Below are 12,519 nucleotides of genomic sequence, written 5' to 3' on the forward strand. Positions count from 1 at the left end.
TTCGGCTATAAATTGGTATTTCATTTAGGTTATTTTCTTGTAATTTCTATAGATCTGAGATCGTGGGAGCTTGATCTAGCTAGCCCATGTACTAATTTGTAAAACTGTTAAAGTTTTAGGAAGTTTTCATTGTTGATTTCTTGAAGTTTTAGGTGTTAAATTGATATATTTTAAACTTAGATGTGAAAACCAAATTATAAAGCTTAATTGATAGTTTTGTACATTAGGGAATAAACTGAATAAATTGTAAAATTGACTGTGGAAATGAGAAATAGGAGATCCCTAATGAGTAATAGTGAAACCAGAATTCAATTTGGAGCTTCAAGTTGAAAGTGAGGTTAGTCCTGATTTTAGGGTCTAAATTGAAATTTTCATATTAATTGGTATTTGATTATGAATTGGATGTTTATTGATAATGGTATGTGTTTATGTTAATCCGTAGCTAATGTCGACCCAGATTTGTCGAGAGGGAAAGGTAAATCTAAAGTCGTCGACGAATAGCTCGAAATTTTCGATTTGTAATGATTTAGGACCCATTTAATTTTTGCATTTTCATGTTATTTTATATCATGCATTATTGAGGTAAGTCATTGATGACTATTTGAGTTGATTTGGTATATTTGAGATTGAATATCTAGACAAGGACTAAATTGAATAAAATACAAAACTTAGGATTTACTTAATATCTAATAATTGGCACAGATTTGTCCTAAAATATGTTACATAAGTTATGAAAATGAGATATGCTTATTTGATTGGTGATTATTGAATTGTACATAATGAATCAAAAATGGAATACCCTATTCGTTGTTCGGGCGAGTCGGATTTAGTTGGCATACCATAGGATTGAGTACTGAGAAAAACCATCATTTTCGGGAAATATATGGTGGTAGATTTTATGCATTGAGTCATCGTTGCTGGGAAACCCGGGATGACTGATTGATTGAGTTGAGAAAACCATTGGGGTGGTATTATGAATCATTATAGCGTCATCGTCGTCACTAGCCAAGCAACCCAAGGTGATGGATCTATGTATCCGTTCTGAGTCTGTGTTGGTTAATAGGGTTATAAATGATTGAATTACTTGATTGATATATGAGGTGGAAGTTTGATATATGAAATTAATTGAAAACGAGCCCTAGAGGCCAATTGTGCATTAATGAGCCAATAGATTCAAAAATGATATAAATGTGGTATGAGATGAAAAACATGTGTAAAGATATGTATGTTAAAGATAAAATATGATGAATATAATTGTATTAAGATAAAGTGATTGAAATGAATCAAGCAGTATATAGAATTGTTGGAAAATTGTTAACTTGTGTGTAATATAATGAATTGGTCAATGAAATTGGTAGTATGCTTGCCTTTGTGAAAATGGAAGAGTTTTACATAGAATAGTATGAAATTAGTTTAGAATTGAATGTATGCATGTTGCATAAGTGTATTTACTTTATCTTGAATCATAGATTTACCATTGAGCATTATGCTCAGCGTACAGTTTATTTTCTCCTTACACAGGTTAGTTTCAATTCAAGATCCCATACACTGACTTCAACATCCAACCAATGATCCCAGATTCAACAATATTTGTTCATTTCTGTTTTTGTTTTTAACTTGGCATGTACCTAATTGGTTGAGTCATGTCGAATTTGATGTCTAAAAGATGGTATATACATAAATTTGTTAGGTTTGATATGTTTATACATATACGCAACTTAGAATTACCATAGTTTGATTAAGATATAAAATATAAGATGGTGCATTGAATGCAATGCATGTATGAATAAAGCAAATGGTTGGCATGTTGTACTTAAGTGTTGTAATGCTAATGATATTGTATATTGAGTATGCATGTTTAGAACCAGGTAAGTTATGTTAACTAATTGATTTATAGGTATTATGACATTAGTAAATGGTTATATATGGTGTAATGATATCATGAATTGTTGCTTAGGTTTTGATTATGATGGTCTTTGTGTTAGCTTAATTGGTTGGTAAATGAATGGTAAAGTTGTAGGTTATTTAGCAAGAATAAATTGCAGAAACAGAATGTGACATCACGACGAAAAAAGACTTATAATGTCACAACGAGACAAGGAAACCTGTTGTCTCAATAAGGCCAATACAGTAAGTGACATCATGACATGACAAATCATTTGGCGACGTCACGATATCAACCCTGTATTTTGAAATTTTTACATTTCAGTCTTGATTCGATCTCAGGTTAACTTTAAAGCATTTGTAAGCTCGTATAAGACCCGAGAATGATTATTATTGTATTTTTTCTTTAAATTCCTACGTGAATTCGTATTAAATTTTATTGTAGTTGCTTCGACAATGAATGTGACACCTTATAGTTCAGACCCAGCGATCGGGTTGGGTATAGTGTGTTACAATATCTTCCGGTTCTACTAGGCGTTATGGTCAACCCTTATCAATCGACTAGGATTGCAAAACCCTGGCCCCTTTAGCCCTTCTAATTGCTTCCACTACGTAAGGCAACATGCCTGGGGTGTGATGCTCCTATTCAATCCAGGTAGTGAGTGCGCCCTGTTTGGGCTCAAAGCCTCGGCACCTGCGTTGGCCCGTGACACTTGTTGGGGTGCAAGGCCTAGGTCACTACTTGGTCAATTGCATGCCCATCTAGGGCATGACACCTTAGCCTCCCCTGTCGACCCTCGATTTCATTCTTTTCATTCATTTGTCTCAATCAAATTTAGGTTATCTACCCATCACACTTTCCTGGGTTTTGCAAAAAAGATTTAGCTTACATAAAATTTAATCCTTTTTGGAGTCACAAAAATTTTCTAATTTTATAACAAATAAAATTTAAAATCAACTCGCAAAGAAGTGATAATCCACAATCTAATTACAAACTTCAAAAATTAATCTAAAAATTATAACCAATTTAAATCTAGGAACCACAATTTTGACAAATTTACTTTATAACAGTTTATAAAATAAATAATTCATACATTCACATACATGAAATCCAAGACATGCTTATAATGTAAGAATGTCACCTTTTATCAAATTTGATCAAACAAAGAGGAAAGTTTGGAAATTTGGTAAACCGATTTATGCTATAAACATAGTATAATCGGTTCTAACACCAATTGTTGAAAAATTAGTTTGAAAATAGTGTTTGTAAGTACATTGAAAGTTTAAAATTTTCTTTAAAACTTAATTGTTGTGACATTTACAGAAATATACCTCTTACTCTAATTATAATTATGCTTTTGGATTAGATGAACTTAGTCGTTTCTAACTTTCTACCACTCGATCTTCTCTGCTAATCTCGATCTTGGTTTGCTAAAGTGTGAGCTATATTTTCAAATCGATAAAAAATTAATGTGAACTTTCAAAGGGCTAGAAACCAAGGACGAATCCTTATGCAAATATAGAATTTATTTTGGGGAAATAACTTGACTATATTTTGACAGAATATCAGCGCAAAGTGATGTGTATTTAAACCTAGCCATCAATCTCTATATATAGAGAAAACAACAAAAGTACCAATCAAACAATGAATAATTGAATAATAATATTTTAATAGAAAACATACTCCCGTAGTGTATACATACGGGTGATGGCAACACTATATCTGGGACTAGGGTTTGTGGAACTTGCACCTTAAGAAGGACCATCTTTTTTTAGGGGTTTGACCTCATTGATGGTGGCGGTAGGTAGAGGATTCCTGTGTTTCATACTTGACTTAGGATTTAAGCCCTTGAGGATATGAGTGGTGTATAATTGTCAAATTCTACTCTCGGGACTCCTATTTTTTTGTTTGTAAGTTATTTTTCCAAGCTGTAATGGTTCTGTTTTTAGCTAAGTAAAGGGGTTGTAAGAATTGTCACCCCCTCCCCAAACGATTTTTATAGCATGTGGAACATAGCTTTCCTTTAAGATTGTTAAATGCCTTTTTAAAGAAAGATTCAATTGTCGTTAGAAATTAACCGACTAGGGTTGGAATTCTTTATGTTGAGGGTGAGTTTGTTTGCAAGGGTTGGTGTAGGGAAGCCTCCCATTATGAAGTTACAATGACGAATATTTGGTGGCCATAATCTTAGTGATTGGTCTTAGTTTACAAGTTTGAGGGGGAAGAATACAAATAGAACAAGTTTTCGTAGCCATAATCATCTCGATTTTTGTGATTTTGAGGGTTTAATCTGATATCATTAGTCTGGTAGTTGGTAGCTTTATTAGATGTCATGAGTGTCTTATGGGTTTTTTGAATAGGAAACTTTTGCAAGCAGAGACGTGGTCTATTCTGATTCTCACAGACGATGCCAATTGTTCATACAAAATTTTATGACAAAAGTTGGAGGTAGTTCACACTTACAGCCAATGATTTTAGGGTTGAGATTAGAGTATTCCATTAGAGAAAATTCGACTATATAAAGGGGGTTTTCACCTCATGAGGGGGTTTTTTACACAAATAGTATAGAAAAAAAAATACTGAAATAGGATGTCAGAAAATTTTTTTACCAAAATAGGTTACTTTTTCATTGGAGCCTATTAGATAGGCGCCAATGAATAAAAAATAATAATTTTTTTTGAATAAAATATTTTTTTATATTTTTTAATAATTTTTTTAAAAAAATACGAGTCAAAATACGGTCAACGGGTCGGGTCGGGTCGGGTAGCGCCTATCAGGTAGGCGCCAATGAAGGTGCCTCATAGAGAGGCGCCAATGAATATTGTAATTTTGTATTAATATTGTAATTATTTTATAATTAAATTTGTATTTATAGTTTTGGATTAGTATTTTGTATGAATATTGTAATATTATAATTTTGTATGAATATTGTAATATTGTAATTTGTATGAATATTGTAATGTCGGGATATATTGTAATATTGTAATTTTTGTATGAATATTGTAATTATTTTATAATTAATTTGTTAGTAATTTAGGATTATGTTATAAATTTTGTGTTTGTAATTTTGTAATCAAAAAGTGAATTCAGTTAATTTGTTTCAAAAATCAATAAATACTATTAAATAAATACAAAATCAAATAAAATTTAATTATATAAAAGTTACATTATATAAAAATTAAATTAGTTAACAACAACTATATGATTAAAAAGTCATTATAATTAAACTTTTAATAAAATGATTTTTAATTTTTTATAATTAAACTTTTAATAAGATGATTTTAATTTTTTATAAACTTTATATGTAAACTCACCAAATATTAAACTAAACACAACAACTTATAGCTTAATCCTAAATTACTAATAAATTAAATTTTAAATAATTACAAACACAAAAATTTATAACATAATCCTAAATTACTAACAAATTAATTATAAAATAATTACAATATTCATACAAAAATTACAATATTACAATATATCCCGACATTACAATATTCATACAAAATTACAATATTACAATATTCATACAAAATTATAATATTACAATATTCATACAAAATTACAATATTCATACAAAAATTACAATATTCATATAAAATACTAATCCAAAACTATAAATACAAATTTAATTATAAAATAATTACAATATTCATACAAAAATTACAATATTACAATATATCCTAACATTACAATATTCATACAAAATTACAAAATTACAATATTCATACAAAATTATAATATTACAATATTCATACAAAAAAAATACAATATTCATACAAAATACTAATCCAAAACTATAAATACAAATTTAATTATAAAATAATTACAATATTCATACAAAATTACAATATTCATTGGCGCCTCTCTATGAGGCACCTTCATTGGCGCCTCTCTGTGAGGCACCTTCATTGGCGCCTACTTGATAGGTGCCACCCGACCCGACCCGTTGACCGTATTTTGACTCGTATTTTTTTTAAAAAAATTATTAAAAAAATATAAAAAATATTTTATTCAAAAAAAATTATTATTTTTTTATTCATTGGCGCCTATCTAATAGGCTCCAATAAAAAAAGTAACCTATTTTGGTAAAAAAAAATTCTGACATCCTATCTCAGTTTTTTTTTTTTTTTCTCTACTATGGGACAAAAGCTAGGGTCAAAGAAAACCTTGGTCGGGTGTTAGAGAGTTGACACTAGAACCTTGAGACACATTGACTTAACCGTGAGTCTGTCCTAAATAGATTTCTTCAAAATTTGACAATGACCGCTTTATTTCCAAATTGGCAAGAATCCACCTGGGCAAGCCCTCCTTTTGGATAGTCATCCTGGCACTCCTTTCGGACAAGATAAGCTAAGTTGTGGGTGGTCTCTTCTTCTAAGTGAGGTGAAATTATATATGTATAATAATTATAATATATGTATATATGAAATTCTATTTTTTTTTCTATTGGATACAACAGTAGAAATGGATACACACATACATAATTTTTATTCAATCGTTACAAGTACGCATACTTCTTGATCAGATATAGTTACCATGTTTATTAATGATTCATGGTTGAGCAAAAATCACATACTCCTATTTTTTAACAGTGAAGCCGGTATAAAATTTTTAAACCTTCTCTTAAGAAATGAAAGAAGAAAAGAGTCAACAAATGGCCAAGTTGTTATGATGGCGATGTATGCCAGCAACCATATTGATTGCCTACTTCTCCGTGAAAGCTTATCGATGTGTCCTTGAACCAGAACAATCAATTTCTTAACATCTTGCTCGGCTTGTTGCGTGGTATGCTTCTTCGGGTATAATTTAGCTGTGGAGTCGCCACTATTTTCTGCATCCGAATTTATATCTTCATCCTGCTTACTGTCAACCCTATGCTCATTTGACAAATAGTTTTCTGGTGAAGCATCGCTTGCTTCATTCCCCATTGCTGTCACCAGTCTATCTTCCATAACATCCAAATATGGCCCTTCATCAATTGAAGATTGCAGTGGCTTTGCCACACTGCAGCCTTGCTTCTGCAATAAAATAAAAGAAAATTCTAAAAACCGGCAGTTAACGTCACACATGTACCTTTTCTCCACGTATAAAATTAAAATGTTGAAGCTATTACCTTCTGTCTCTCTTTTATTAATGGGCTAGTCCTTAGAACACCAAAAAACTCATCAACAGCTCTTACCCACCTTCAATTCCACAAATAAGAAAATCGACACCAAATGAGCTTTATATGACAAGTTGCTAGATGATTAGACACAATTACAAGTATCTGAATATATGTATTTATACATACATACATGCCTCATTAGATGCTCAATCATGAACAGTACTTTTAATTTCATTAACAACTCTACCAATGCTATCAAAATCTTATGCTGGGATTTTCGTGACAAGCAATCTCCACAAGGGAGCTTCAGTTTAGAAACTAGTATATGAGTGAGTGAAATTCATAAAGATATATGTGTGCCTATATGTATAATGAAAATGCCAATTACTGCTATCTTGGGATAAGAAAATGTCTAGTACCATAAGCTTGATGCTGTTATGCCTTCATAGAAAGCTAGATGTCCTCCACGAGGCGTAGTAGCTAGGATAATATTTTCATTAACCCTGTAAAATAAATCAAATGGAAAGTTAGCTTCGAAGAGGGATATTAGTTATAATGCTGTAACTAGTTACTTGTTTGACAATGGAGTAATGGTGGGTTCACTTCATTGCCTTGATATAGAACACTGATATCAGAATAGGCAAGCTCTGCTTTTTACCCACGTGTCTGAGACTGTATTAATTGCATGCAAAATGAAGCAATGCAAGCATGTAGCCCATAATGAGCTAGTTCAACCAAAGGAGTCATGCTTAACTAAGTAGGATATTATATTAGAACCATTATTTAATGCGTATTAATTTAGAATTACAATAAAGAATCCAATAGCTTCTCTCTCATTCGACTCTACATGAAATAAGTGCCCCAATAAAATGGGGGACCATAGCATCAAAGGTGATCTCCTACCTACATTCGTCCCATGGAATAGCTTCTCTGGTACACAGAGGATCATCTAAGGCACTGATGCAGAGGAGAGGCACTGACACGTTACTTACATGATTAACACTGCTTGAACGCCTATAAAATGTATCCACAGTCTGGAACGCAAGATGACTTTTGTTAGTAACTGGAAGTATGGAAAGAAATGATATAATAATGCTTTACCTCAAACTTTCCAAGAATACGAGTAGCATGCTTGTCAAAGTCTCTAACAGATCTGGACTGCAGAAACACAAACAGAAAAGAATTAGGAGATCTTTCATTAGGAAAAGAAAATAAATTACAAAATTATTTCAAATACTGTTAGGAAAAAGAATGATTAAGAAATTGAGAGATGAGGCATTGCTTGCTTTGATGCAAGAGATTATCAGCAATGAAGACCTAGTACATCTATAACTTTCAATTTCTAAACCAAACCTATCCGCACCAAGTTGGTGGCAATTCCATTCTTAATTTAGTATCCCTCTAAAATGCTTTAGTGATGTGATCAGCCAGGTTGTTTTTCATTTATAGATCAAACTTTTGAGTACCTTTGTAATGCCTTCCCAGTCTGCAAGACGAGACAAGATAGACTGATGCCTGAATGAAAGCACAAAGTATATTAGGTAAAGACACTCTAAAGTAATTATACTGATACTGCAAATTAAGCAACGCAGACATACAATTGTGCATAACCTTTCAGGCCAACTGTTAGCGCTCTGTCATACATTTTCTGCACAGGTTTACGGTTGATGAATCTGTCACATATCTGCCAAGAAGTGATTTAGTACATAACCTTCCAAAAAGAGGATGAAGTGGCAGGACTTTTTCTTAGGGGATCATGAAAGAGACAAAGACAAAAAGTAAGAGTGATTCAACCAGAAAGAGGTCATACTGCTACCACTACAGCCATCCTTGATAAACTTGGAAGTAGTGGCAGCAGCAGAAGGTTCTACCTTTATACCTGCATTAAAAAATGTTGACATTTAAGCTTAAATGATGCAGCATCTTTTCAAATGTTGGCAGTACACATTCCCTGTTTTCCAGGTGAGACTTAAGGAGCAATTACTCAAAGACACAACGCAGAAATTTTATTCTAGAAGGGATTTTGTTTTAAGTTAAACACATATAGGGATCCTGGCAAGAGCCAGGTTTTCTTATTATCAGTATCCTTCTCTTTTTTCCCCTCCATTTTAGGGAAAAGGAAGTATTTTCAATTGTATGATAGAATCTAACAAAGAGATATGGGGAGGGGCCATTGGTGAAAGAAGAGGATCGACCTCCAAAACTGAAAACTGCGGATAAAAGAGAGCTAAGAAATACAGAAAGAGACACTAACCAAGAGGTCCCAAGGAGAGCATATGGCTGCAGCCCCGACAAGGGGAGTGTTAGTCCCATCCTCTCCAAGATATTTTACCTGAAAGTGGAACTCAGTCTTAGTGAGGAAAAAACATAAATTTGGGACTGCAAACAACATACAGAACAACTCTTTATATGGAAAAGCAAAATATATTAGAACTTTCCAATATGAATAACAACTTGTCGAACAGGACAGAGTTTCCTGTTTGGAGGGCGAATCAAACACAAAAAAAAATGTGCATTTGCATCTAGACAGCATGAAAAGAGAGAATTATAATGCAACAGATAAAATGGTTTAATTCGTCCTCCAAACAGGAAACTCCAAATTCAACTGAGTCTCAGAATTGAAATCTCCTTTTACTTAACCTGCCAGGAGCATAGCAACAGAAAACTAAACATTAACGTAAAACTTTAAGCACTAACAATTCTGCAAAACTGCATAGATGTTCAAGGCAGAAGCAATAATAAAAGCTAAGTAGAAGCATTACCACTTCCAAGGAAACTTTTCAAAATGACATTCAAGTTCTAAGACTCAACTACATTTATGATGCCCGTGAACATAAAAACCAAGAACATCGGAAAATTTTCCTTTACCAGAATATTGGCACCAATGCTAGCTCCAACAGCGAAAAGAGGAGCTTCAGGATATTCACAATGAATATGGTCAATGAGTTTCCGTAAATCCTCTGTGTATCCAGCGTTATAAAAGCAATCAGACTGAAAATAGATGTAGCAAAAAGTTATGAAACCATGTAATCTAATGGAGTTAACAAATTAGAAGCTGTTAATTTCCCATAAGAATCAGATTAACAGAATCTAGGCAAAGAAAAAAAGTTCCAAAACAAACTCACCGTGAGTGATACACCTCCCAGCCCACGATGGTTGCTTACAACAACATTCCAGCCATTTCTTGCCATGTTGAAGGCAAGATGCTTCGCATACTGTCCGCATAGCATAACTTATTTAAGTAGAACCACATGAGATGAAAGAAAGAAAGAAAAAATGAAATGAACATACAGCGGAAGAAGAATCGCTGGTTAAACCAGGAATCACAATCATAATCGGAGTTTTATCACGTTTAATAGCAGCTGAATCATCAATCACGCGGGAGCGACCCTCCGTAACTGTAATGCACAATACTGAAAATCAGGCCATACTGCAAATCTAAAATAAAATCACGACGAGAAGAACAATATATATATATATATATATATATACACTGACCATCAGAATAAGTTAGCCAGTCGAGAGCAATGGTTCCACCATCCGAAGTAAGGAACAAATGTCTGAGAATAATTAATACTTAGCACGTTAATATCTATGCAAACAACAAAGATGTAAAAGAATTGACCAACCGTCTATAAGTAACCGGAGGAGCCCTTCCAAAAACAGACAAGAAAACTGTCTGAAGATGAGGACCGGAAAGCCATGGAGTCACGGAGTACCTGTTCCATAATTTCACAAAATACAGAGACAAGTGACAAATGCTGTAAATTCGAATTTTTAACGTATCGATGGAAAGATTTTCACGAAATGAGAAGATTAAAATTACCGGCCGCGAAGGATATTACAGTTGGAAAGGAGTGATTGGCAAAGGTGGGAGGAAGAATTGTAGGTCAAAGTAACAGGGTAGCCTCTGAAAAGAGTGAGTAAATCGTGAAGAAAATGAATCTCCAGAAAAGTGTATAAAAAAGCGAGGAATATAAAGAGAGCAGCGAAGAGATAATAGGAGATGGGGATTAAAGCAAGTGCTTGGACGAGACGATCGTAGGGAGAGGCATTTGCCGCCAACATTCCGCTATCCATTGACGAACAGATTTTCAAAAAAAAAAAAAAAATCCAATCGAAAACCAAGACTGAGTTTTTTTTTTCCCTTTAATCTATGCAGAAAGAAATAAGAACACATTTTTTTTTAAAAAAGGAGAGAGAACATGTGAATGTGGGACGTTGGGTTTTGAGTGGCCGTTGAAAATCGATCGAGTGATGAGAAACCAAAAATCAGAAAGTGAAATCTAAGGTAGAGACAAAAAAATTTAATCTACTAATAAATCGAGCTTATGTTCTTGCATAAATATTTTTAAAATTTTAAATAAAAAAATCAATAACTTTGATGTTGTTTCTTTTGAAAAATAATTTTATATAATTATTTTTTTATTATTTTAAATATAAAATATTTATTTTACATCACAAAAGTTAAATATAAATAAAAATATTCGATTTAATTAATATAATTTTTAACTTATAAATTAAAATTATCCAAATACTATAAATTCAAATTGATTTTCGATCTATCCAAAATTATATTGAGTGAACAAATTGTCTCTTGAACTTGCTTGTCGAATGCTATGTAAAGAAGTTTTGTACTTTTTTAATATATATGAACAAAAAAGTGTGTATACTACAGGGTAAATTATATCAACAGTTTCTCAACTTTAGAGTAGCTGACAAAACAGTCACTCAGATTTCAATTCAGTCACTCAACTTTTAAAAAATAACAAAACAAAACAGTCAACACTAACCATTTTTCCTTATGTCTGTAACAGAGCTATTGTTTTCCGTTATTGACTTAACAGAAATGTCACTTTCCATCCCCCTCCCTCTTCCCCACCATCCCTACCCCTATCACAAGCCCCTTTACTTTTTTGCAGACCTCTCCACCATTGTTGTCTCCCCCTCTTCCCCATATTCCTTCTTCACCATCATTCCTCTCACCCTCAGCAGAGCTTCCAATGAATTAAGGATGTTGAAGTATATACACTTGTATTAGTTAACCAACATAACCGGTAAAGACCTTCTGCAACCAATGCCGAAAGGAATGCTTCCCTAGCTTCGTGATTGAGCATGCCTGCAAAAGAGCAAAAAAGTTATCTTCATATGTATATACTACTCATGACCACAAACAAATGCACCATACAGTTTGAGAACTCTAATTAGATAGCTTAACCAGAACTTAAGAGAAACGGTTCTTACGTTCTATCACAGAATTTGAGAATATAGGAAATTCTTCCTCAAGCATAATTACGAACATCATCTGAGTTCTACAATAATCCAGAACCAGTTCCTTTCAAAGTTGTATTTGTTTCTCGCGAACCTCCCTCACTGGCTGCAAACTGCATATAAATCAATCTCGATCCTTGAAAAGCTCGTTAACAATTCAGGTGAAATAAAATGACAAAGATGGTGACAATGGTGAAACTTTTCTAAAGACAAAACTTTTCAGCTCCACTTCTATATCATGTTCTAGTACACATTA

The 12,519-nt window shown here is 32.9% G+C and overlaps 1 protein-coding gene across 2 annotated transcripts; it reads right to left on the reverse strand.

Annotated features, from left to right (window-relative positions):
• Nucleotides 1-6,353: 6,353 nt before the first annotated feature.
• Nucleotides 6,354-11,224, reverse strand: LOC105763029 (embryogenesis-associated protein EMB8). 2 transcript variants are annotated; one of them, XM_012581051.2, is made up of 14 exons: nucleotides 10,819-11,213; nucleotides 10,622-10,711; nucleotides 10,491-10,552; nucleotides 10,284-10,390; nucleotides 10,118-10,207; nucleotides 9,861-9,983; nucleotides 9,247-9,324; nucleotides 8,591-8,676; nucleotides 8,459-8,507; nucleotides 8,094-8,150; nucleotides 7,896-8,026; nucleotides 7,412-7,495; nucleotides 7,002-7,071; nucleotides 6,354-6,906 (listed from the first exon to the last, which is right to left on the reverse strand). In XM_012581051.2, the coding sequence occupies exons 1-14, from the start codon at nucleotides 11,070-11,072 to the stop codon at nucleotides 6,457-6,459; spliced, it is 1,731 nt and encodes a 576-aa protein (XP_012436505.2). In that variant the 5' UTR covers nucleotides 11,073-11,213; the 3' UTR covers nucleotides 6,354-6,456. The 2 variants fall into 2 exon arrangements, with proteins under 2 accessions (XP_012436505.2, XP_012436506.2); XM_012581052.2 differs by having other exon boundaries at nucleotides 6,679-6,929; nucleotides 10,819-11,224.
• Nucleotides 11,225-12,519: the final 1,295 nt, after the last annotated feature.

This window comes from Gossypium raimondii, chromosome 12 (assembly GCF_025698545.1).
Source record: "Gossypium raimondii isolate GPD5lz chromosome 12, ASM2569854v1, whole genome shotgun sequence".
Taxonomy (NCBI): Eukaryota; Viridiplantae; Streptophyta; class Magnoliopsida; order Malvales; family Malvaceae; genus Gossypium; species Gossypium raimondii.

Excerpts from the sequence above, each read along its gene's own strand:
- LOC105763029 (XM_012581051.2), bottom strand. The coding sequence starts at position 11,072 with ATGGATAGCGGAATGTTGGCGGCAAATGCCTCTCCCTACGATCGTCTC. Across the intron at positions 10,391-10,490 it reads CTGGCTAACTTATTCTGATG|TTACGGAGGGTCGCTCCCGC; the intron begins GTCAGTGTATAT and ends TGTGCATTACAG. Across the intron at positions 10,208-10,283 it reads CCAGCGATTCTTCTTCCGCT|TATGCGAAGCATCTTGCCTT; the intron begins GTATGTTCATTT and ends CTATGCGGACAG.